Source organism: Bos indicus x Bos taurus, chromosome 2, assembly GCF_003369695.1.
Source record: "Bos indicus x Bos taurus breed Angus x Brahman F1 hybrid chromosome 2, Bos_hybrid_MaternalHap_v2.0, whole genome shotgun sequence".
Lineage (NCBI taxonomy): Eukaryota > Metazoa > Chordata > Mammalia > Artiodactyla > Bovidae > Bos > Bos indicus x Bos taurus.
Window position 1 is genome coordinate 76,518,168 of NC_040077.1, and position 26,820 is coordinate 76,544,987.

Below are 26,820 nucleotides of genomic sequence, written 5' to 3' on the forward strand. Positions count from 1 at the left end.
GCTTGCTGCTGCTGCTGCTAAGTCGCTTCAGTCGTGTCCGACTCTATGCGACCCCATAGATGGAAGCCCATCAGGCTTCCCGTCCCTGGGATTCTCCAGGCAAGAACACTGGAGTCAGTTGCCATTTCCTTCTCCAATGCATGAAAGTGAAAAAGTGAAAGTGAAGTCGCTCAGTCGTGTCCAACTCTAGCGACCCCATGGACTGCAGCCTTCCTCCATCCATGGGATTTTCTAGGCAAAAGTACTGGAGTGGGGTGCCATTGCCTTCTCCGGCAGAGGAGCCTAGTTACACATTACTCATTCATTCAATCAATCAGTCACTTAGAGTAAGTCCCCTACATATGAACGAGTTCTGTTCCTAGAGCACGTTTGTAAGTCCGATTTGTTCATAAGTCCAATAAAGTTAACCTAGGTACCACAATCAGATATATAGTACTGTACTGTATTTTTCACACCATACATAAAAACAAGCACAAAAAATAAATATATACATAAAAACAAGCATAAAAAATAAATATATACATAAAATCAAGCACAAAAAATAAAATATCTTATTCTTACATTAAGTACCTTGAAAAGTACAGTAGTACAGTTTAACGGCTGGCATAAGGTAGGGGGCACACGTGTTCTCATCTTTGAAGGTGTGCAACTTGAAGGCTTATATTTAGGGCACTTACTTTATTCAGCTGGTTATTTATGATAAGCCATTAAAATAACCTTTGAGCACTGGCTGGACTAAGCACCAAAGTTTCACAATGGATGTTTGTGTTATTCTCAAGAAATTCACAGTTCAGAGAGGGAATCAGATGTTGTAACAGTTTTTACACCTGGTATGGAAAATAGAGTAGCAACCAATAGTACAAAAAGAGTACAAAGGAGGCAGTGGTTATATCAAGGGGTGCATGGAGACGGGACAGTGCTCAGAGAAGACATGCTTGAAGAGATGCCCTCTGAGCTGAATCTTATGCTAGAAACAGCTAACATTTAATCAAGTTTCTATTTGTTGGAGATGCCATGATAGGCACTTTACATTCATGAGGCCATTCAGGTTTTTTAGAAATCATGTGAAGAAGGTATCATTATTTCCATTTTACAGAGCAGGGCACTGAAATCTTGAGAAGCTAAATAAATTGTCCAAGTTCTTGTCAGGAGCAAACAGTGAAGTTGGATCTAATTTGTGATTCCCGTTCCTGGATTCCTAGCCCAGATGACACAAATTCTCTGAGGCCAATGAAGACACAAGTGTCGGTTCAGGCAGACCCTTCCTATCCCTGTGTTCCTGCCATCCATTGGTGAAGGCCACGGTGGAAAGCTTTTCCAGCAAGCGATCCTGCAGGGAGAAGATCTGTATCATTCCTTCTTGGATTGTCACTTTTGTTGTTGAGTCACTAAGTCGTGTCTGACTCTTTGCAACTCCATGGACTACAGCACAACCGGCTTCCCTGTCCTTCACTGTCTCCCAGAGTTTGCTCAAACTCATGTCCATTGAATCTTTGATGTTATCCAACCATCCCATCCTCTGTCACCCCCTAATTGTTCTAAGCATTTGATGAAAATTATATGAAATAAAGTTGCTTAAGTTTTCTTTCTTTTAAAAATGAACTGAGACAAACATTTAAAATGGAAGTTTCTAGGCCTGTTCCCAGCAATGTTTATTCAGTAGGTTTAGGACTACAATAAACGTGACATTTTTAGCAAGCACCAGAAGATTTTGGATCTTGCGAAATATCTATATTAAGGTGATTATCACAGTGTACAGCATTTAATAATTGCCTTCCTTCTTTGTCTCCCCACTTCTAAGTAGGGTGGGGGAACTAGTCAATGATTAAAAGAGCTGCTCTTTTTAAGACCTGAACACAAGGCTTATCCTGCCCCTTCTTGATGGAACTTTCACAGCACATTTTTTATTGTGGGTACCTGGAAAGCCCTTCCTCGTGGTGTATGGGGCTCAGGACACAGTCCAAACAACCAGTATTTATTGAGGCTCCTCTGTGCTCCATGCTGTATAAGCCACTATAAACCACTGACCCTTGTGCTCTAGGACTTATGCTCAACTTCCAGCTCTTAAAACCTTTCCCTTTAGGTCATTCTATTTAATTTGTCCAGTTATCCCATAGATTCTCAACACCAGGGATATCGAGCATGTTCACTTCTATAAGACAGTTTCTTCATCTGTATAATAGGAATGATCAGTTAATCTTACCTCAGTGGGTTGATGTGTGGGTTAAATAAAATTAAATAAACAATGTACCTCATGTGCTCAGTACAATATGTAGCATTCTCTAAGAGCTTCTAACATAGAAGCCACAATCAAGCAGCGCCATCGTCTTGTTTGTGTGTATGCTCAGACATGTCCGATTCTTTGCGACCCCATGGAGGGTAGCCCAGAAGATGCCTCTGTCCATGGAATTTTCCAAGCAAGCATGCTGGAATGGGTAGCCATTTCCTTCTCCAGTGTATTCTCCTGACCCAGGGATCAAACCCACATTTCTGTGCCTCTGTAATCATAATGAACGGTGTGCATGTGTGCTCCATCGTGTCTGACTCTTTATGACCCCATGGACTGTCATCCTGCCAGGCTCCTCTGTCCGTGGGATTTTCCAGGCAAGAACAGTGGAGTAGGTTGCCATGCCCTCCTCCAGGGGATCTTCCTCATCCAGAAATTGAACCTGGGTTTCCTATATCTCCTGCATTGGCAGGCAGATTCTTTACTGCTGAGCCATTGGGAAGATCTAAATGTTGAAGGAATAAGGGACAGAAGCAATTAAGTAAGGCTTTGTTGGAGGCATAGAGCTTAGTTATGAAGTTGAAACATATGTGTCTTGAGTTAGGCAGAGAAGAGAAAAGAGGAAAAACCAATCTTGAAGAGCTCAGGGACATCATGGATGTGGTGATGCAGCGAGCTTGTGCCCAAGGGCTCCTTGACTCGTTTGAAGGCTCTTGGCTTATCCGTGTGTTTTAATACAGTCTTACCTTTGGGCAAACACTTTTCTTGTTCAGGAGAATGAAATAACAAGTGGGAGTCAAAGGTTTCTCCTAGAAATCTTGCTTTTGCTTTGAGCCCAGAATTCTGGAGAGAGATGATGAATCAAAGTCGGTCTATACATTACAAAGAATAAAAAAGCCCAAAAGGTACTAGCAGTTTGTGATTCCACATTTTGTGATGCAAGGGAAGCAGAGGGACCCTTGGTCTAGGAGCTTTTATTCATCATGAAGCTTCACAGCAGGTGAGCTCAAGTCTCATGAGCACCAATCAGCCATGCCTGCTCTGTGCAGAGTTTGACTCTGTTCTATTTGTATCTGCTTGTAAAGAGGAGCTGATAAGAGACATTGGCTGGGTAGACCATCTGTGGTGACAGTTTCCATATGGTATTTTCCCTGCCAGCTGTGAGTGTCCTGGCTAACTCTTATGACTTAGATATGATTTTGTTCTGGAATGATATGTACTCATCTCCTTCTATAGACTGAGCCCTTATTGTTTGCTCCTATGACTTTCCTGTCCTTCACCTTTCTCATGGCTCCCCCTTGAATCCACATAATCAGTAAACATCTGCCCAATCCAGCATCGGCGGCAAGTGCTTGGGCATGGTTTGCATCCCAGCACTGACACTTCCTAGTTTTGTCAAGTTATGTGATCCAAGGAATAACTTGGCTTCCTTGTTCCTTAGTTGCCTTCTTGGTCATTACAAATAGTGCCTATGTATGAGACTGTTGTGAGTTTTATAGGAGTTAATCATTGTAAACCACAAGAAAATCATTTTCTGGCATTATATACCCAATATATACTAGTTTATAAAATTATTTTAATCACTCTGTTCCCAGAAACATTGACACTGGCTTCTTGGTGTTTCTGGGATTCAATGATGAAAATGAAAGTGAGAGTGAAAGCCACTCAGTCGTGCCCAACGATTTGCGACCCCATGGACTTTACAGTCCACGGAATTCTCCAGGTCAGAATACTGGAATGGTTAACCTTTCCCTTCTCCTGGGGATCTTCCCAACTCAGGGATCAAACCCAGGCCTCCCACATGGCAGGCAGATTCTTTACCAGCTGAGCCGCAAGGGAAACAATGATGAAAATAATAACTAATAAACTTCAGGAATGTGTAACACCTGGTGCCTTGAAAGCGCCCCTACAACTTAATCCAACAGCAATGACGAATACTTCCATTTGAAAACGGAAGAGCTACCATGGCATGGATGATTGACTTTGATAATACTTTTAAACTTTTATTACATTAATTAATTAATTAATTTTTGGCTGTGCCCCATGCATACAGGATATTAGTTCCCCAACCAAGAGTGGAACCCATGTCTCCTGCAGTGGAAGTGCTGAGCCTTAACCACTGTACCACCAGGGACATCCTGGAAATAGTGTTTGTTCTTGGAAAACTATTTAGTCCGTTGTTCTTAGCTGTGTGTGTGTGTGTGTGTGTGTGTGTGTGGTTGTAAGAGCACATTCACATGGGTTTGCTGGGGCAGAGTAGAATGGTTTTGAGCCTTTTCTACACGTGAAGCATTGTGTGAAGCTCTATCTTATTTTCCTCAAAGTTTTTATTCTGAAAAATTCAAACCTACAGAAAAGTTGACAATACTAAAATGAGCATCCATAAACTTTTCACCTAAACTCTCCAAACATGAACATTTTGCCCCCATTTACCCACATTTGTGCTACTCTTAGCTCCTCTTTCCCTCTCTCTGTCCTGTCCTTTCTTTGTCCTCATAGAAAAATGTTTATTTCTAAACTATTTGAAAGCAAACTGTAGACATGGTGATAATTTAAATCTGAAGACTTCACTTGTAACAATACACACAATGCTATATAAGCACAAAACTAAAACTATGGTTTAGTTTTATTTTTATAGTAAGAACAATAAAGATCACTTTAATGAATGTTATCCAATATATAATTCATCTTGTCCCTACACTGTCTTTTATAGCAATGTCTTTTTGTTTGACTCTCAAGCACTTTCTATATGTGGGATTTAATTGCCCTGTCCTTTTAATTTCTTTTAACTAGAAAGCCAGGTCCCCCACACCATCTTGTTTTGGTCATTTTTCATGACAGACATTAAGTTTTTGAAGAGTACAAACCAGTTGTAAGTAAAATGTTCCAAAGAGGAGAGCAGTGAGAAAGGGATGGAGTGGGAGTTTGAAGTTATGAGATGTAAACTATTACACAGAGAATAGATCAACATGGTCCTATTGTCTAACACAGGGAATTATATTCAATATCCTGTGGTAAATCATAATGGAAAAAATATTTTTCACATATATATTTCATATATTATGTCCAAATCTTTGCAACCTCATGGACTGTAGCTCACCAGGCTCCTCGGTCTATGGAATTCTCCAGGAAAGAATACTGGAGTAAACTGCCATTTCCTCCTCCACATCACCTTCCTGACCCAGGGATTGAACCCATGTCTCTTGCATCTTCTACATTGGCAGGGAGAGTCTTTATCTCTGTACCACCTGAGAAACCCCCTTGTATCAGTTGAAACTTATAAATTATTTTACTTTAATATGTTTTTACTATTATCATTATATTTATTGATGCTCAGATTGTCCCATGTATAGCTGGTAATGATCCCTTTAATTCTGTTCCTATGTCTTTTGTGAGTGACCCCGTTAATCTTGGAACACTTGCATGCTTTCTAGTCCAAGATGTTCCAAGATGTTACCGTGAAATTTCCCTGCCTGACCCAGACTCAACTGTTTTCCCAAATAAGCCTAGTTCCTTTTTGTAGCACATGGTATTTGAAAATTAAAATCTAGATGTTTGGTTTGCTTATTGCTTCTCCGTCTTTTTTATGGACACAGGTAAAAAAATGCATGTGTGTGTGTGTGTGTGTGTGCTTATGAATTTATATACTTAACTTTAATGCAAATCCACCACCATCAGATGTTTTCTCATCATTCCATCATCCATATGTATTTCTCTTCTCACATACTGAGAAACTATCCCAACAAAATCAATATATGTATACCTATGGCTGATTCTCATGATGTACTCTGCATATAAGTTAAATAAACAGGGTGACAATATACAGCCTTGATGAACTCCTTTTCCTATTTGGAACCAGTCTGTTGTTCCATGTCCAGTTCTAACTGTTGCTTCCTGACCTGCATACAAATTTCTCAAGAGGCAGATCAGGTGGTCTGGTATTCCCATCTCTTTCATAATTTTCCACAGTTTATTGTGATCCACACAGTCAAAGGCTTTGGCATAGTCAATAAAGCAGAAATAGATGTTTTTCTGGAACTCTCTGTCTCAGTGAACTCCAGGAGTTGGTGATGGACAGGGAGGCCTGGCGTGCTGCAATTGATGGGGTCGCAAAGAGTCGGACATGATGAGCGACTGATCTGATCTGATCTGATGGCTGATTCATGTTTATGTTTGGCAGAAACTAACACAATTCTGTAAAGCAGTTATCTTTCAATTAAAAATAATTATTTTTATTTAAAAATAAATAAATTTAAAATTGAAAAAATATATTTTATAATTTATTCTATCCTATAATACTAATCAACAGATTCAGAATCAAATAGCAATGTCACTACTGATAACAAGGTAAAGTTTAAGATTGACTTGAATTTTCCATTTTGTTTTTTAGACTATAGCCTCAGGATATATATAGCTGAACAAAATACTATATTTTAAAATTTACTTTAATTATTTTTTTCTCCTTTGTGGTTATCTTATCTATTTAATATATAGTCAGGCTTTTTTGTTTTTGTTTTTTTAATATTCAGTTGTGGTGTTTGTCTCTTTTCATCTTTATGATTTAATTTTATGTTTTAAAAATGTAAAATATTTTCTTATTACAAAAATCAAATATAGCTACAATGTTTGACTGGTTACATCTTGTTCTCTCTCATAGTCTTCACTCTGTTCTTACAAATCTGCTCTATATAATCATTTAGTTTATCCTTGTCTGTAGCCCTATTTCTCCTTTATTCTTACAAAACCCATAGCATAGTCTTTTGCACCTTGTTACCCTGAAATGATTCTGTCTATCCTGGAAATAATTCTAGATCAGTTTAAAGAAATCTTATGTGGTCTTTATTATGGTTACACAGTATTTCACTGTGTCAATTAACTATCCTCTATTCAATCAGACAGCTCTTGGTAGATATTTATATTTTTTCCAATATTCTGCTTTTTGCAATAGATATTCTGGGCTGCATGGCAGAATTTCAAGTACATATCAAAACATAGTTTCCTATCATATCACTTTGTGGTTGATTTTATGTACTGTTACTGAAGCCAGTAAAAATACTGGTAGTCTGTTGAAGGTTTAGTTCAGTGATAAGTGAATACCTACTGTGGGTCAGGGGCTAGGAAGGCAAAGACTTATGAGACATTCTTTTCCCTTGCTGAGCTTGCAGTTTATCGGAGGGTCTGAGTAAACAAGTTGGCGTAATAGTACTTGAGTGAGACAAACACGGGATGCTGGTGGAGTTAGAAAAGTTTTCTCTCTGGAGATGAAGTTGGTATATCATTGATACTGTGATGAAAGAAAGATGAATAATTTCACTTTCTTCTTGAGCTTTCATTTTGTCAATCACCTTCAAAACCAGAATTTAGGATCCATGGAAGAAGAAGTAGATTCTTCCATTTTCACAAAGCTTGTCTACTTTTGTGACCTGGAGAGAGGCAACATAAATGTTGGGTATCCTTCCTGAGGACTTGTTTTTTAATCACTAAGTCTGAACCCATGCAGACGCTATGGACTGCAGCACACCAAGCTTCCTTGTCCTTCACTATCTCCCAAAGTTTGCTCAAACTCATGTCCATTGAGTTGGTGATGCTATCTTACCATCTCATCTCTGGCACTGCCTTCTCCTCCTGCCTTCAATCTCTCTCAGCATCAGGGTCTTTTCCAATAAATCTGTTCTTCACATCAGGTGGCCAAAGTATGGAAGTTTCAGCTCCAACATCAGTCCTTCCAATGAATATTCAGGGTTGATTTCTTTCAGGATTGACTGGTTTGATCTCCTTGTTGTCCAAGGAACTCTTAAGAGTCTTCTCCAGCACACAATTCAAAAGCATCAGTTCTTCCGTGCTCAACTTTCTTTATGGTCCAACTCTCACGTCTGTACATGACTACTGAGAAAACCATATCTGTGACTATACAGGACCTTTGTCAGCAAAGTGATGTCTCTGCTTTTTAATATACTGTCTAGTTTTGTCATAGCTTTTCTTCCAAGGAGCAAGTGTCTTTTAATTTCCTGGCTGCAGGACTAAGGCAAACCTTTTGCAATCAGCTTCTTACCCTGTGAGTTCCATCTTGGCTACCTTAACTCTTCTAAAAAAAGGATGTACTCAGTCACTCAGTCATGTACAATTTGTGACCCTCTGGACTGTAGTCTGCCAGGCTCCTCTGTCCATGGGATTTTCCAGTCAAAAATACTGGAGTGGGTTGCCATTTCCATCTCCAAGGGATCTTTCTCAACCCAGGGACTGAACTTGCATCTCTTGCACCTCCTGCATAGGCAGACAGATTCGTTACCACTGTGCCACCTGGGAAGCCCAGGGACTACTATTTACTGTATACTTGTGATTCAGGTACTGGGTAATATATATTCTCTTAGAGTGAAATCCACATGGTAAAGTATGAGGTAGAAATTGTCTCTCATTTGCATTTTGAGGAAACAGAAGTTCATAGAGGTTGGAGAGCATTCCAGCATCACTCTGTTAGTAACTGACAAATGGAAGGATTGAATTCAAGTTAGATCCAGTGCCTAGATTTTCCCTCAGAAAGCACCACAACAGTGCTTATCACAAAGATGCTCCTAAAGACCTCATGAAAATGTCTCATAGCAACCAAAGCCCCTCCATGATCATGAGGTGACTTTGATTTGCAGTCTACTTTCCCTTCTTCCCCTGCTCAGGAGGTGGGCACAGGCTCAAAGCTGTGGTTTTTCTGGTAGTCATGTACATATGTGAGAGCTGAACCATAAAGAAGGCTGAGCACTGAAGAATTGATGGTTTCAAATTGTGGTGCTGGAGAAGCCTCTTGAAAGTCCCTTGGACAGCAAAGGGATCAAACCACAACCCCATACATGCTGCTGTGAATCTTTTAATTTCCATGGGAACTTCTTTCTCAGAAGCACCTATGAATCCCTTGAGCTCAGGGTCCAGGATGGTGTTCAGCCTGGTAACCCTCAAGATACTCAGCTCCTAAGTGTGTTCTGCACACACAAGACTTTTCATGAATTTTCTTTGGATAAACCAGTTAATCAGAAACAAACAAGCACCATGCAATTGCACATGAAATCCATTCAAGATCACGCCCCCTCCAAGATCAGAAAACAGATTCCCCAGGCCTCTTTGATGATGCCACTGATTTTAAAGCAAAGGAAAAGAAAAATAACCCACCAAAGGTATATAAGAAGTAAAGGCTCAGCAAAGTAGTGCAATAAATCATGGCCAAGTATGTTGTATGGAAGTCATAAAGTGTGTGGTCCATGCGGGCTGGTGGAGGAACGGCAGTGGCTGGAATAGGTTCCCCACCCCCCGCAGCCTGCAGTGCCTACTTCCAGCTAATGCACCGTGCATGGTGACTCCATCAGGAGCCTTAAATCAGTAATTCTCCCTCTTCCAAACAGCAGAAGCTCAGACACTAAAAGCAACCATATCTTCAGTGGTTTTAGCAGACAAGGAGGATGCTCACCTTGGCCTCTAGGCTGAGCCACAAGAGAGTGAAAACTCTTGCAGAAATTCTGAAGCCTTTTAAAGAAGTTGAAAACTGTTTTTCACCTCTTGTCTTCCTTCCTTTTAAAGGTTGAGGGGAAGGTTCACGGACCCCCTCATCAGAAGTTCCCAGAACTGTTCCCACAATGAAATGATGCCTCTGCTCCTCCCTGAATCACTTCATCAGCAGGGCTTGTGGCTGTTCAACTCTCATTTCGAGGCCAGCACCCTGAGTCAGCCTCTGAGTTCTGCTCAGTGCTGTGAGTTTGATTCAGTGCTCAGAGCATCACCACTTAATGGGTATATCCAGTTTACAGATGTGGAGACTGAGGCTGTGGGAGGCTCCCTGTCTCTGCCTTGTTTGGGAATTTGGTCAGTGGCGGAGCTGGCAGCCAGATCTGTTGATCCCAAAGCCCTTGCTTTCCTCCATCACATCTTCCTTCACTAACCACAGAAACCCTTCCCAAGCCAATATCTACTCAGTAGATATTGCCTAAGATTTAAATGGGGAGATAAGGGACAAACATATGAAAAATTAAATAACTGTCAGTGCAAAATGACAAGAAATGGCATAGATGGTAAATGAATGGTAAAGACAGTGCTTTGAGAATTATTTAAGCTATCTTTACCCTTGGCATAGAAAATTCACTTTGTCAACTTAGATAACTGTACCAGAAGTGACCCTGGTGACCTTAATATAGACTTGTTTTATTGCAACAGGAGTATAAGTGAATTGGCACATTTTTCAAAGGACTGTAAGCAGCTCCCCACAGTGATTTAAGTTCAATTAAGCTGGGTATTGACAATCTGTAGACTTCTTTCTTCCTTCCAAGCATTATGAGAGAAAATTTACAGTTTTTTCCTTGCTCTGCAGAGTCAGGTATGTGTGTAGAATGAGGTTTTATTAATCAGAGTTATCACGTGTTTCTGTCTCTTTTTTCACTTTTCTTCTGTTTGCTTTTTCTTCTTAGTGGTGATCTCCATGGTAACAGATGGAATATTTTATAGCATCTGTAAGGACTACTATTAATAATAGTGATCATCACAATAATAATACCAATCAGATAGAATGAGAACCAAAATAAGAGAGTTAAACGCTTGCTCTGTATGTAAAGAATTTATTTTCTGAAATGAAAGCAAGAGTAATCAAGGTGGATCACCTAAAGCTCCGGGATGAAGGTTCCGAAACAGTTTTCCTGGGGTGATGACTAGGAAAGATTTCACAGGAAAGATACAGATATGGACTATTCTGGAATATCCTGCTATTGATACCCTGCTGGCACTCTGTGAAACCTCATTTACTTTTCTCTTGTTGATGTTGTTGAGTGTGTGTGTTTTGATCTTATCACTTGAAAATTATTTTACATGTGGACGCTTATATAATACGGTAAGTCCCCTACATATGAACAAACTCCATTCTGAGAGCACATTCATAAGCCCAATTTGTTTATAAATCCAACAAAGTTAGTCTAGGTACCCAACTAACACAATCAGCTGTATCTATATGCATTATACTGTTCAGTTCAGTTCAGTTCAGTTCAGTTCAGTCACTCAGTCATGTCCGACTCTTTGTGACCCCATGAATCGCAGCATGCCAGGCCTCCCTGTCCATCACCATCTCCCGGAGTTCACTCAGACTCACGTCCGTCGAGTCGGTGATGCCATCCAGTCATCTCATCCTCTGTTGTCCCCTTTTCCTCCTGTCCCCAATCCCTCCCAGCATCAGAGTCTTTTCCAATGAGTCAAATCTTCGCATGGGGTGACTGTACTAGGTTTTGAATACTTGTTACACAATGGCAACCCACTCCAGTACTCTTGCCTGGAAATCCCATGGATGGAGGAGCCTGGTAGGCTGCAGTCCATGAGGTTGCTAAGAGTTGGATATGACTGAGCGACTTCACTTTCACTTTTCACTTTTCACTTTCGTGCACTGGAGAAGGAAATGGCAGCACTGGAGAAGGAAATGGCAACTCACTCCAGTGTTCTTGCCTGGAGAATCCCAGGGACGGGGGAGCCTGGTGGGCTGCCATCTTTGGGGTCGCACAGAGTTGGACAGGACTGAAGCGACGCAGCAGCAGCAGTAGCAGTACACAAATAATACATAAGAAACAAACACAAAAATATAAACATCTTTAATATTACAGTACAGTACCTTGGAAAGTACATACAGTAGTATAGTACAACAATTGGCATACAGCGCCTGGCATCAAGTGAACAGGCAAGAAGAGTTACTGACTGGACAGAGAGGAGGTGGGATATAGTAAAGTGAAGAACTGTCAGCAATAGGAGACAGAGGGCAAACTGCAATTTACTCATGCCTGGCCCTGATGGAACACACGTTTACATCTTTGTAACTTGAGCATTCATATGTAGGGGACTTACTGTACATGCTGACGATTAGCCTCCTCTTGATAAAGATTTCCTGAAGTCTTACAGGGTGCTTAGTGCTAGCCAAGATACTGATGGTCCATGGATGAAAGACCAGTGTTGACCTGTCCATTCTCAAGGGAAACAGAGTACAGTTTCTCTATCATCAGCTCCAACCCAGCCTCAGCAGATCTCTGGGCATCCTCACTTACTCGTAATCTCAAGAGTGCTTATATTAGTGTGAGGCATTTGTGGTTCTCATATATGCCACTTTTCCCCTCAAATGATGGTAAGATTTTGAAAGAGTTCAGCATGCTTTATTCTCCTGTGTCTGTGCCCTGAGGACTAGCACACTGTATATACAGAATGATACATTTCACATCCTGGGAGGTCTCAAGTTTGTAAGAAGATAGACTTGAAAGCTAAATCCACAAAGCAACATAAGAAATGCTGTACTAGTCTTCATAACAACCCTTGTCATGTTTTTGAAATGAAGCCTTGGATCTTTATAACACATGCTGTTTGATGGCCTATAACTCATAAGTTCTTTATAATTAAAGATGGCATAATACCTTACAGCATCACTTATACTCAGGCAAGTGCACTGGACTGAATGCTGTTTTTTTTTTTTTCTTTTCTTTTTTTAGTTCTGGTTTATTTGCTTTACAGTGTTGTATTAGTTTCTGCTGTACAGAGAGGTGAATCAGCAGCATGCATTCATATACCCCTCTTTTTTGGATTTCCTTATCATTTAGGTCACCACAGAGTTTGCAAGGCAGAAATAGAGCCACAGATGTAGAGAACAGGTGTATTGACACTAAGGAGGAAAATAGGGAATGGGATGAATGGGGTATGGTATGAGATTGGGATTGACATATATACATACTATTGATATATGTATAAAATAGTTAACTAATGACAACCTACTGTATAGCACAGGGAACTGTGCTTAATGTTCTGTGGTGAGTGCTGCTTTTAAAAAGCAAACATTTTGTTTTTTCAGTTCAGTTTAGTTCAGTCGCTCATTTGTGTCCAACTCTTTGTGACCCCATGAACCTCAGCATGCCTGTCCATCATCAACTCCTAGAGTCTACCCAAACCCATGTCCATACAGTCAGTGATGCCATCCAACCATCTCATCCTCTGTTGTCCCCTTCTCCTTCCCTCAATCAATCCCAGCATCAGGATCTTTTTCAAATGAGTCAGCTCTTCTCATCAGGCGGCCAAAGATTGGAGTTTCACCTTCAACATCAGTCCTTCCAAAGAACACCCAGGAGTGATCACCCAGGACTGGTTGGATCTCCTTGCAGTCCAAGGGACTCTCAAGAGTCTTCTCCAACACCACAGTTCAAAAGCATCAATTCTTCAGTGCTCAGCTTTCTTTATAGTCCAACTCTCATATCCATACAGGATCACTGGAAAAACCATAACCTTGACTAGACGGACCTTTGTTGGCAAAGTAATGTCTCTGCTTTTTACTATGCTGTCTAAATTGGTCATAACTTTCCTTTCAAGGAATAAGTGTCTTTTAATTTCAGGGCTTCAATCACTATCTGGAGTGATTTTGGAGCCCAGAAAAATAAATCCAGCCATTGTTTCCACTATCTCCCCATCTATTTGCCATGAAGTGATGAGACCAGATGCTATGAACTTAGTTTTCTGAATGTTGAGCTTTAAGCCAACTTTTTCACTCTCCTCTTTCATCAAGAGGCTCTTTATTTCTTCTTCACTTTCTGCCATAAGGGTGGTGTCATCTGCATATCTGAGGTCATTGATATTTCTCCTGGCAATCTTGATTCCAGCTTGTGCTTCTTCCAGCCCAGCGTTTCTCATAATGTACTCTGCATATAAGTTAAATAAGCAGGGTGACAATATACAGCCTTGATATACTCCTTTTCCTATTTGGAACTAGTCTGTTGTCCCATGTCCAGTTCTAACTGTTGCTTCCTGACCTGCATACAGGTTTCTCAAGAGGCAGGTCAAGTGGTCTGGTATTCCCATCTTTTTCAGAATTTTCCACAGTTTATTGTGATCCACAGAGTAAAAGAGTTTGGCATAGTCAATAAAGCAGAAATAAATGTTTTTCTGAACTCTCTTGCTTTTTCCATGATCCAGCGGATGTTGGCAATCTGATCTCTGGTTCCTCTGGCTTTTCTAAAACCAACTTGAACATCTGGAAGTTCATGGTTCACATATTGCTGAAGCCTGGCTTGGAGAATTTTGAGCATTACTTTACTAGCATGTGAGATGAGTGCAGTTGTGCAGTAGTTTGAGCATTCTTTGGCATTGCCTTTCTTTGGGAAAGGAATGAAAACTGACCTTTTCCAGTCCTGTGGCCACTGCTGAGTTTTCCAAATTTGCTGACATATTGAGTGCAGCACTTTCACAACATCATCTTTCAGGATTTGAAATAGCTCAACTGGAATTCCATCACCTCCACTAGCTTTGTTCATAGTGGTGCTTCCCAAGGCCCACTTGACTTCACATTCCAGGATGTATGGCTCTAGGTGAGTGATCACTTATAAATGCCATACAACTTTGTGTAATTTTAGGATGTACAATGTGTTGGTTTTATACATTTATATATTACAGTATGATTACCATGCTTAGCTAACACCTCTATATGTCATGTAATAATTTTCTTTTTTTCTGATGGGAACGATTAAGACCTAGTGTCTTGGCAACTTTGCAGTTTATAATACAGCATTGTTGACTAATTATTAAGCTGTGCATTAGATATCCAGAATTTATTTATCTGCTAATCACAAGTTTGTGCACTTAAACATCTATCCATTTTTCCAAATTTGCAGTAATTAATACATCATGATATTGACATAAAAATAGACACATATGCCAGTAGAACAGAATAGAGAGCCCAGAAATAAGCTCTCACATAAAGGATCAATTGATATTTGACAAAGGAGCCAAGAATACTCAAGAGTAAAGGATAATCTCTTCAACAAATGGTGTGGGGAAAACTGGACAGGCAAATAATCAGACCCGTATCTTATACTACTCAAAAATTAACTTGAAAAAGAGTAAAGGCTTCAACAGAAGGTCTGATGGCATAAAAACCTAGAATAAAACATAAGGAAGAAATCCCTTTGACATTCTGACAATGATTTTTTTTACTCTGACAACAGAAGCACAAGAACAAAAGAAAAAATCAGCAAGTGGGACTACATCAGATTAAAGAGCTTCTGTACAGCACAAGAAATAGTCAACAAAATTAAAAAGCAATCTCGGAAATTAGAGAAAATATTTGCCAGCCATTTATTGGATAATAAACATTTAAAATGCATAATAACTTATTTTAGACTAACTAAGATCCTTAGTGAATTGAATAAGTTTCTGCCAGTTCAAAAAATCTTCAAATGCAGTCCTCTCTTAAGCAGACAATTTGTCTTGAGTAACTCAATACTTGTATTCCTTTAAGCAAATTAGAAAGAGTGGCTCTGTTTCCCATCATGGGACTGAATACAGCAGAAGAAACAATAGAAAATGACCTGGGTAGCAAACTGTGGTATCAAGGGCAATGATTTTCTAGGTTTCTGGGTCTATGAGGACTAAATGACATATTCTGTTGTAGACATTTCTGAAATGCAAGGAATGAAAATAAATCTAGAAACACATGAGGCTATTTCAGAGTGAAAAGGTAATTCAACAAGACAACAATCATTTATTATATACAGCAGCAGCTATATCACAAGGAGTCTGCTAGCTAACCTCCTTTGCAGGGTGAGTTTCCTACCCCTAACTCTCTAAGGATTGAAGTCCTAGTGCTCATTTTAATGTCATAGAAAAGTTTGAATATAAAGATTTTTCACTCTTTTGCATGCCAGACAACCAGTTACGTGTCCATGTAAAACATGATACTGGATCATTTTATCATCATGGATGGAACGATTAATATAAATATACTGTTTACCAATGAGGAAACTTTAGAGATGTATATAACTTGTGCAAAGTCTTCCTACTAGAGTAGAACATAGACGTTCATCAGATGGGCGGGTTTCTAAAGCCAGGCTGTCTCATGGTACCTTGAAGCCTTAAATGCATCTTTAGAGACTAGCAGTTAGGGTGGATGCCGTGTGGCAGAGGGATGGTGCTGGAGGCACATCAGCTGAGGTGGTGTTTGGAGCCTGGAGGATTTTATGATGCTCTGCCAATCATAGCTTTTAGCTGATTTCCTCCTTGGTCTCTGCATGAAACTGGACTTACTTGAGTTAGAGGGAAACCTGTTTGGTTTTCTTGTGTGAAAATCCAAGTTCACAAACTACCAGGGGGAAGCATTTTCCATTCTGGGACTCTTGAATCTGGTATGTTTTCCCCATGGATCTGCAGAGAGAAGGTCAAGCTTAGTGTGTTTCTCCTCTAGATGTTTGTGGATCTTCCTTTCTGGACTGGGAAACAACCTTCTTGAAGCAGGCTATCCTGAGAACCACAAGAGACCAGTCATATCTTCTTCTTGTTTTTAATGCTTCTGTTAATATCAGCATCAGACATCTGTGAGCTCCTGGATTTGGAGATGTCATATATCTTTTTCTAAGTGATACACACAGATCCCTATTAAATATCTAATTATTTAGTTAATAATAGAATTTCTCACACTGATCTCCTATCTTAATCTTTACAACCATCCTCTACAGTTGGCATCATTGCTGCTTTTTAAAGTATAATTGATGAAGAAACTGAACTTCAGAAAAGTAATCATTTGACCAAGTATGGTTAGCCAATAAGTGTAGGGCTGACTTACAAATCTAGATTTTCTGAGGCCAAAATTCACACTCTGTCCATTGCCCACTGACTAAATTTACCATCTTGAACATTTAGCTCATGAGTCCAGTTTTATTTATAGTATATGTAGGTCCATGCATGGATCACCGTGCAGCTGCTGCTGCTAAGTCACTTCAGTTGTGTCCGACTCTGTGCGACCCCATAGATGGCAGCCCACCAGGCTCCCCCATCCCTGGGATTCTCCAGGCAAGAACACTGGAGTGGGTTGCCATTTCCTTCTCTAATGCATGAAAGTGAAAAGTGAAAGTGAAGTCACTCAGTCGTATCCAACTCTTAGCGACCCCATAGACTGCAGCCTACCAGGCTCCTCCGTCCATGGATTTTCCAGGCAAGAGTACTAGAGTGGGGTGCCATTTCCTTCTCTGATGGATCACCCTCTGTCCCCCTAAAAGCCTATTCAAAATGAATGATACTTGAGATCTTTCACCTACACCTTCCCTAGCTAAAACTACCTGTCCCTACTTTATTCCATGTATCAGGAACATCAGCCATCAAAGCTGACTCTCCTGAGTGGCACTGACCCCTGGCTTTTCATGTTTCATCAGTTTCAGGGCCTAATCTGCACAGCAACCCAGGAAGTGGGAGAAAAAATAGAAAGTGAGAAAAAGATAACATCCAGTTTTCTTCTTATTTTTAGTCTTTATGTTTCTATCACCCAGGAGAAAAATAATGAGATGACAAAGGCTGTCTTTGAAATGAAACCACCTAAGAGACCCTAGGTTTCGAGTAATCGTCTCTCTTCCTGTTGGTCAGACCGTGCTTGTGACGTGTGTTAAGTGAACTGAGGGGCGCTTTTGGAGCCCTTAGTTGTTCCTTCGTGTCTTCTGTCTATCGCATATATCAAAAAGTGCCAAGAGTTCAACTCTGAACATTTCACTCTCTGGGCCCAGAAGGAGGGGTTTGCGATATTCGCGGCTTTGGGATAAAAGATTGTCTCTCTGATACCACTCTTTCTTCTCCCTCTTGCCAAAGATAGAGTAAGATTTTGGAAAAAAAAATGAGCTAATGAGTAAATGAATAAGCAAATTGTTTAAGTAGTGTATGAACACTGGATGGACAAAGGTATGAAAATCAGTGTACATTTAGAAGGAAATCCAAATTTGTGTACTTTAGTGATGCTGTGAGGAACAATTTTGGAGTCAGACAGATTGGACACATTGAGACTGGGGACAAGTTTACTTTCTCTTTCCTTCTTATATCTGTATCTATATGGATACCTATAATATCTATGTTTGTTTCTATATTTATATTGATATCTACCATGATTGTTATGAGTTCTGGTGATAATGTATGTAAAATATCTTAGAATGGAACAGTAACATGGCATCTCATTAGAGTTCTGTTTCTTATAAGTACCATGGACATTTCAAAATTGGCAGTTTTTATTTCTCCCTCTACAGTGTTGTATTATTGAATGACCACTTTGTTTATTTTATCGACATTTGTCTGTACTGGTACCAACATTTTTGAAATTTCTGGTTCATTGTTTGTGTAACATTATTATTTTTACCAATATGAATCAAGCCTTATTTTTGCTTTCAAAACCAAAATCCAATAACCTGATTTTTTTAGACTTTATAGAAAATGTCATTCAATTAAACATTGGAGATATGGGCTATTAGGGGGTTGGTTTCGGAAAAGAGTGTTAAGAAGAATCAGAATGTTTGAGCATGGTTTAATTTTCTGCTGCAATAAATATTTCCTCATTTAGGAACTGTGAAGATCAAACTTTCTCTTCCTCCCTTTTCTAAAAATATATTGAAACTGAAGTTCAGGGCAATGAAGTTACTTATCCTAACTCATATACAGAGTTGAGACAGAGAAAGTAAAACCAGGGATACTGCTTGCCAGTTGTTTTTAATATTATTTTCTTTTTCATGGCCAGCTGCCACCATCATGCTTCTAAGTAGTGCTGGTTGTATACTGTAACTAGAAATATTTGTCACAGTGGCAGTGTATATGCTTACCATCTCATAATAGATATGTTGTGGGTCATTCCTTTACTTCCTAGACTCTGGTTTCCTCATTTGTGAAACTAAATGACTGAGAGAGAGAGAGGACGGAAACCACATGATGTCTGGGCAAGGTTCTTTTTCATCTCTGAGCATCTATGAAGAGTAATGATGTTATTATGTGGGCAAGATTCTCAGATGACAAAAGCTTTTCAAGTCCTCCTATTTCCTCTTTCACTTTATTTGTGAGCAAGTTCGGAATTCAATTCTATGTCTGATTGCTGAAAATATTTCAGTCTATTATTCCAGAATGTCTGATGCATCCCCAAATGCCTTGTGACTTCATAACTTCTTTTCTTAAAACTGATGATAAAATTAAGCCCCTCCAAAAGTGAAGTGACTTGCCCAAGTTTGTTGTTCATAGAATAGCTTTCAAGTCCAGATCTCCCAAGCTCTAAAAATAAAATTCTTCTCCTCTCTTCACCTTCCATTCTTACGGATAGAAGGCAAAGCATGTTCTCCTTCCCTGATCTTTAGGCCCTCATCTCCGCATGCTGTTTTAATGTAAAACTCTTAAAATATTTTTGGTAAGTAGAAGTACCATGGAGAATAAATAACAAGCTTCAGTTAAGTGCCTTGCATGTATGTGTGTATTACACATTCTCATCCTTGTTATGATGTATGTGTCACACATGCTTTCTGTGAATAGGTCTTATTTTCAAAGTGGTGCTTATGGTTCTCTGAGAAAATGATCTATGCTAGTGCTTCTCTTGTGAGGAAGAGTGTGTATCACTATCTGGAAGTAGTGTCTTTGGAGTCAGACATCCTGGGTTCCAATTCTCACTTAGTCATTAACTAACTATATAATCTTAGAAAACCTGCCTGGTTTTCCTTATTCACTTTTCCCTCATTTTTAACATGGCAGGACCAACTCCCTCTGATTTAGATGATGTCAGTTTTATTTATTTATTAATTGGAAACGTTTAACATTTTATTTTTGTTCATTTAATTACCGACAGGTTGTACATTTGATAATTTGTCAGTGACCTATATTCTTCTATGTATATCATCACCATGATAGTTATCTTTGAGCATATTTAGTTACATTCTACTTCTGATCACAAAATATCTCATTTCTAAGTTCTTCCTGTTCCAAATTGTCCTTCCCACAACTGATGAATTCATTTCCTTTTATTCCTGTTCTGTTGTCTGTTTCTATTTTTGTTTTATGACTTTTCATAAATCATGTCCATTTTCAATGAGATAATGGACATTAAGCATAGAACTTGTGGAGTAAGGGCTTCACAAATTTAGCTCTTAAGATAATTAACCCCCACACTACCTCTGGGTGGAACTCTAGGAGAAAAAATTCTCGGGTTAAATTCTTATGAGTAGAGCACTCAAGTGGCAATTAACTGATGTACCTGCAGCCACCAAACATCACACTGCTCACACAATCCTGTTTCATTTTTCCAGCTTTTTGGAGGCCTTTAAGCATGATCATCTTTTCACCTTGCTTGGGTTGTGTTTTCTGGGCAGAGGACAAGATCTGGACGTTGATGCAGCACAACAACACAGAATTGACCCATGTGCAAGGTGCCAACCCTGAGAAGCCCTACTCCATGACCTTGGACTATGGAGGCAGCCTGGAGCAGCTGGAAGCAGTGATCGATGGCTCCGAGCACTGTGAGCAGGAGGTAGCCTACCACTGCAAGAGGTCTCGCCTGCTCAACACGCCAGGTAAGAAACACCCCTCCTGGGCCCCTTTGCATGTGCCATACTGGGGGACCACGGTGTGACACATGGGCCCCCAACCCTGGAATATCAAGGAGAGAAAGGTTTGCCAACCAGGGGGCTGCACCTACATGGTTCCCTATACATGAGAAAAATGCCACCAGGAGAGACACTTGATGGGCTAGTTCTTTCTCTGGTGCCCAGGCCGTGACCTCAAGGGGGTTCTGTAGCCTCTCAAGTGTTTCTCCTCAAATCAAAAAAGGGACAGTAACAACACCCATTTTGCAAGACTGGTGAGAATGGAAATTTTCTTGAGAGCAATGACTCTTGAACTAGATTTAGAAAGTGTGAAGGAGGAAATGGTTTTTCTGGCAGATTAGAAAGCATCAAGGATTTCAGCTCATTCACCAAACTGCAGTGAGTTATATTTGGGGAAAGGATGCATAATGGGGCAGTATTAGGCAATGAGCTCAGTGGGCAGGCTGGCACATCCTGTGTGTTTACAGTACTCATGTTATCTGAAAAGTGCAGGCCTGAATTGAGATGACTCTTTTTTTTTTTTTTTAAAGGGTATACTACTTTATTAACATTTAATTTTCACCAAGAGTTCAAGTACATGCTAGGTTTATGTTCAGATTTTTGAAATGAAGATAGAAAGGAAAATAGCTCTAAGGATGCAATGTATTTAACACTGCACACTATATTCAACAACCAGACAATCCAGGGGATTTAATGGTACACTTAGGAGCACAAGTATAGGGACAAGCCCTGGAAATGGAGGGAAAACCTACCATTCGGGACTGAACAGAGGTCCCTGGTTGTTGACAGAATCTCCCCTTGACTCTAGAATTGAGACAAATCAAGGGAGTCTGTCGGTATGCAAAAACAACTGAACTCAGGACAAACAGTAACAGGATAGACTGGCCAGAGTCAGTTTGGATTGTGAAGGCCAGCCTGAAGCAAGCAGAGTTGGTTGGAGGCTGTAAATACTGCAGCTGAAATCCAGGATTAGTAGAAGAGAGCAGACATCTTCTAAAAGTTGCTGATTTCTGCAGGAATTCCTAAGATGTTTTCCTAAACAAGGAGAAATGACTTTAAAAAATAAAGGTTTTTTAAAAAAAATTATGTTAACTTTATTTATATATTGATTGTTCTTCTGGATTTTCTAGATCAAATGGTTGATAAAGGGTTGCAAAAGACGATTCTAGGATTGCTTACCATAATTCAAAAGGGTTTGCAAAATGTCAAGAGGGCTTGGTCAAAGTTGATGCATGCCTTTGGGGTCTGTTATTTTTGTGAATGTCAGTTCATCATTTGTGACAGGGGAAAAAAAAAGCCCAAGTATAACAGGGATGTGGAATATCCAAGAAAGGGTGTCAGAATCTTTAGCCTTAAGGAATTTATGTTCCTTGAAAGTGAGGAATTTTGAAAGGCTTCAGGAAATTAGACAATGAAATGTCAAAGAAGAAGAAGTGCTAGAAACCTAACTAAATACAGCTACCCACCGCCTCACTGATCTAGAGTCTTTAGGGAAGAAGTTGTTCTACATAAGTGGATTTTCTAGGTAACTGTCAGTTACCCCTTTAAGCACCCAAACTGTTTTTAAAGAATTTTTAACTATTTGAAATGAAAATGTTTCTCAAATGGATTACATGCTCCCTTGCCTTCTTAAGCAGAGAATTCTGAACGTGAAATGTAACCTTTTCTTGATTATTTGGGATCATCATTGTGAAAATCAGTTATTTTAGTCTTCATGGACTCAGCCATGCCCGCAGGGTCGATTAGATCAGAGGCCCTGCTGGGTGTCCCTTTTTACCAGTGTCCTCAGAGAGTCAATGTTTGTATGTGCTCAGATTCCCTGTCTCCTGACTGTCAAACCTGCATGTCACTCTCAGCACTCTTTGCAGAGGCTGTGTCTAGAAAACCATGCTACCCTCTTCTCATTGTGTTGCTTCTAGTTTCCTAACAATTGGTTTGGTGGAACTTTAGGGAAAATGGAATTATGTTCATTCTGACTATGGAATTTCATTTATTCATTTATTTTTAATTGGAGTATAATTGCTTTGCAATGTTGTGTTTTTGCTATAAAACATAATGAATCAGCCTTGTTGTTTATCTATTTTGTATATGGTAGTACATATCTTTTAATCCCAAACTCCAAATTTATTACTCCCTCTCTTTCAATAACCATAAGTTTGTTTTCTATGTCTGTGAGTCTGTTTCTATTTTGTAAATAAGTTCATTTGTATCATATTTTAGATTCCACATATTAGTGATATCATATGGTATGATATGTGTGTGTGCGTGTGTGTGTGTGTGTATTATCGCCCTTCTCTCTGGGACTTTCCTCCCACACCCCCCATACCATCCATATTTATTTTTCTTTTTCTGATTTACTTCACTCTGTATGACAGACTTATCACTACAAATGACCCAATTTGTTCCTTATCATGGCTGTGTAATATTCCATTGTGCATATGTACCATATCTTCTTTATCCACTCATCTGTCAATAGACATTTAGGTTGCTTCCATGCCTTGGCTGTTGTAAACAGTGCTACTATGAACATTGGTATAGATGTGTCTTTTTAAATTATGTTTTGGGGTTCCTTTAGTATATACATCCTGTGATATCAGCTTGACTTTATCATTGTCTTGTATATGCTTCTCTTTTTAAATCAAAGTGTGTATATATATATATATATATATATATATATATATATTTCCCCTTGCAGGTTATTAAAATATTGAGTACAGTTCCCTGTGTTAAACTGTACATAGCTAAGACCTTTGTACTATAGGTCCTTGTTGTTTATCTATTTTGTATATGGTAGTACATATCTTTTAATCCCAAACTCCAAATTTATTACTCCCTCTCTTTCAATAACCATAAGTTTGTTTTCTATGTCTGTGAGTCTGTTTCTATTTTGTAAATAAGTTCATTTGTATCATATTTTAGATTCCACATATTAGTGATATCATATGGTATTTGTCTTTCTCTGACTTATTTCACTCAGTATGACACTCTCTACGTTCCATTCATGTTGCTACAATGGCATTATTTCATTCTTTTTAAAGGCTAAGTAATATTCCATCATATATATATATATATATATATAACCATATCTTTTTTATCCATTCATTTGTCAATGGACATTTAGGTTGCTTCCATATCTTGGTTATTGTGAATAGCATGTGCTTTTTGTCTAGTTCAACTGTTATAAATTCTCTGAGCACGTTTTAGAGAGAGGGTATGACCTAATCACCTTCTAAAGTCCCCACCTCATGATGCCATCAAATTGGGGGTTAGGATTTCAACATTTGGATTTTGGAAGGACACACACATTTAGTCCACAACAGGCACACACCTACAGGGATATTTACCTAATTTCTCTAACCATTATGGAAATCCCTTCCCCTGGTGAGAGACAGGGAGAGCAGAGGAGGGACTAGAGATCATCATCTCCTCCCTAATCTGCTCTCTAGAAGAGCTGAGGAAGGGTTCCCCTTATCTACTTAAGTCAGGGCCCCCCCACTGAAACTGTTTTAGTTACTGTATGTGTTACACACGCAGAATACAAATATCTTTCTGTATCAGTAAATATGATTTTATAGCATAATTTTTTAATAAGTCTTCCATTATATGGATGTATCACAATGGACAGACAGAACAGATCTAGTTTTGACATTTAGATTTTTCCTTCTTTTTCATTATTATACATGCTGCGAAAAGATTTTTGCACACAGATATAATGTCTTTAGGATAAGTTCCTTGAGGTGCGGTTACCAAGTCAAAGTATGTACATATTTTGAAGACTTTTGCCATCTTGACATCTGCAGTGGGTCACAGTTAGAGCAATTTATACTCCAAACATCACTGTGAGACCTCAGGTGCCCATCTCCCAGCACTAAGTATTAACACTTTACTTCAATTTTGGCAATCTGATAAGTGCAGAAGAGGATCAAGACAATTTTAAATATTTTTGGTTAATTAAAAAATATGTAGTCTGATTCCCATAGCTTATTGGAAGGAGATAACTACAGGCAGCCAGGATTAGTAGAAGAAATACCATATTGTACATTTTGGCTACAGTGGACTCAGATCAATAAGAGAAGAATGTGAAGGATGCCTTCTTGCTGTAGATCCTCCTCCAGACTATACGCAATAGATAATAGAGGGAGGAAATGAAAGACAGCAAGATGAGAAAAATAAGTAACTTTCTAAATGGCTGCCAGTGACTAAGTGTTTCTCATATTTGAAGATGTCTTCAAGCATGATCTGTAATCCAAACAACAGTTCTACTCAGGAAGGGTTGTTATCCTACTTGGCATTTTAGGAAACAGAACCTCAGAGAGGGTAGGATGCTTGATCAGTGCCACACAGTTGGCAAGGGACAGACCTGCACCCTGCTCTGCCTCAGGGCAAAGCAAAGACTAGATAACTAATAAGGATTGCTGTATAGCACAGGCCTATGTAGTACTCTGCAATGGCTTATATGGGAAAGAATCTGAAAAAGAGTTGATATACATAACTGATAACTTTGCTGCATACCTGAAACTAATACAACATTGTAAATAAATTAGATACCAATCAAAATTAAAGGAGAAAGTGAGGATATGATCTCTGATAATCATGCAAAACTCAAAGAACCAAAAGTTATAAGGATATCAGGTCATCAGGGAATATGTGAGTTTGTATGACTTTCCTTATTTTGTAAGAAAATTAGATGGAGAGACGAGTCAGCTGCCAGAGTCATGTATATTAAGGCTGTGGGATTGTCAAGGTGGCTTGAAGAGGGCAATTCCTGGGCAACTTCACAGGTTGGCAGTGTCCTTGCTCACATGCTGCAGCTTCTAGGGCCCACACACCCCTCCATATGGCTCTGTGTATCCCAAACATTGTCACCAAAGTCTCCTCTGTCTCTTGTCTGCTCTTGCCTCTGGCTCTGGTTCTGTTCTTCTAGCGGCAATGGAAGCAGAAAGAGGAGAAAGACAAGCAGGATAAGGTCAGGCTTGGTTCAGCACTGTGTCTTTTTCATTTAGTTAGTGACTGAACCATGACACTGTCATTTTCTGACAGTTTCCTCTGATATTGTCCCCCAGAGCTGCTGATAAGTGCCAGCCAGTGAAATGTGTCATCTGTCTCTTTAACTGAAAGTTTATACTAGAAACTCTGCAATGGACAAGAATTCCAAACCACTGGGGTCCATGGGAAAAGTGTCTGTGTTATTCCCACACATCTTTGTAGTTGTATCTGCTTGCTACTTCTTACCCTGAGCTTGATGCAGGGCTGAGACGCCGTGCTACAGAGACGTTTCCAAGACAGCATTACTCAGTCAGCCAGTTTTCAGCAGTGCCCTGCCACAGGGCTAGGAGGTGGCCATTTGTGCCCTGGGACAAGGGCTGTGCTGGCTGAGCTCAGGCGTTTTCTCAAGGTCAGCACTTCCATAGGAATTTTGCCTTAGGCAAGATCTGAAGGTATCATGTGATAAGCATATGAAATGAAAAAGGATCCAGTTCTGGATGCACACAGGGAATAGGAGAAAAAGTTATTGAGAAAGCACTTTAATCACATACCCAATTTGTTCCATAACCCACAGTCCGTCAGCCTAGAAGGAGGACAAGATTGAGAGGGGCATAGGAAGGAGACCTCCTGGGGTGGCCAGGCCCCTGCAGGCAATGGGGACTGAGAGTCCTATCTGTCCCCCACCTTTTCTTTTAATCATCTCCATGGTGTCTAGAATCCTCACCTTGAATTCACTCATCACAGTCTAAGTATCTAGGTGGTATGTGTGTTTTTGCACTTAGCACTCTGTGTACTGAAATCCTGTTTGGGAATACCTTTCCCAATAAAGCTGTGAGCTTACTAAGGCAGAGATAAGAAGTCAGTCATGATACACATAAAATCATTGGACATTCAGACTCCATTACTTCGAAATCTAATATCTATAGGACAGCTTGACCTCAAGCAAATCAGTCTTGCAAACAAGTCTGTGGTGAGGATTGTTTAAGTTCCTCAGAAGAACTAATGATGGGGTGCCTGATAGCACCTCAGAACCCCTACTTCTCTCCAAGAAATAGGTTCTTATTCATTTATTCATGCAGGCATGTCATGAGGGGTTTCCACCTGAAGTCAATTGTTATGGCTAGTAATGTTCCCATGACTTTGAAGGTAATAAAATCCTACTTTCCTTACACTACTTTAAATTCTCAAATTCCCCTTAATTAATGATATTTTAGTGAACATACAGCTAGCTAGCCATATATATAA

The 26,820-nt window shown here is 39.6% G+C and overlaps 1 protein-coding gene across 1 annotated transcript in view; it reads left to right on the top strand.

Annotated features, from left to right (window-relative positions):
* The window catches only part of CNTNAP5 (contactin associated protein like 5), a 1,040,194-nt gene that overhangs the window by 710,700 nt on the left and 302,674 nt on the right, over positions 1–26,820 (top strand). Inside the window, exon 13 of the mRNA XM_027562987.1 lies at positions 20,356–20,556. Within this exon, the coding sequence (XP_027418788.1) occupies positions 20,356–20,556 (201 nt within the window). The remainder of the gene's footprint in view (positions 1–20,355; positions 20,557–26,820) is intronic.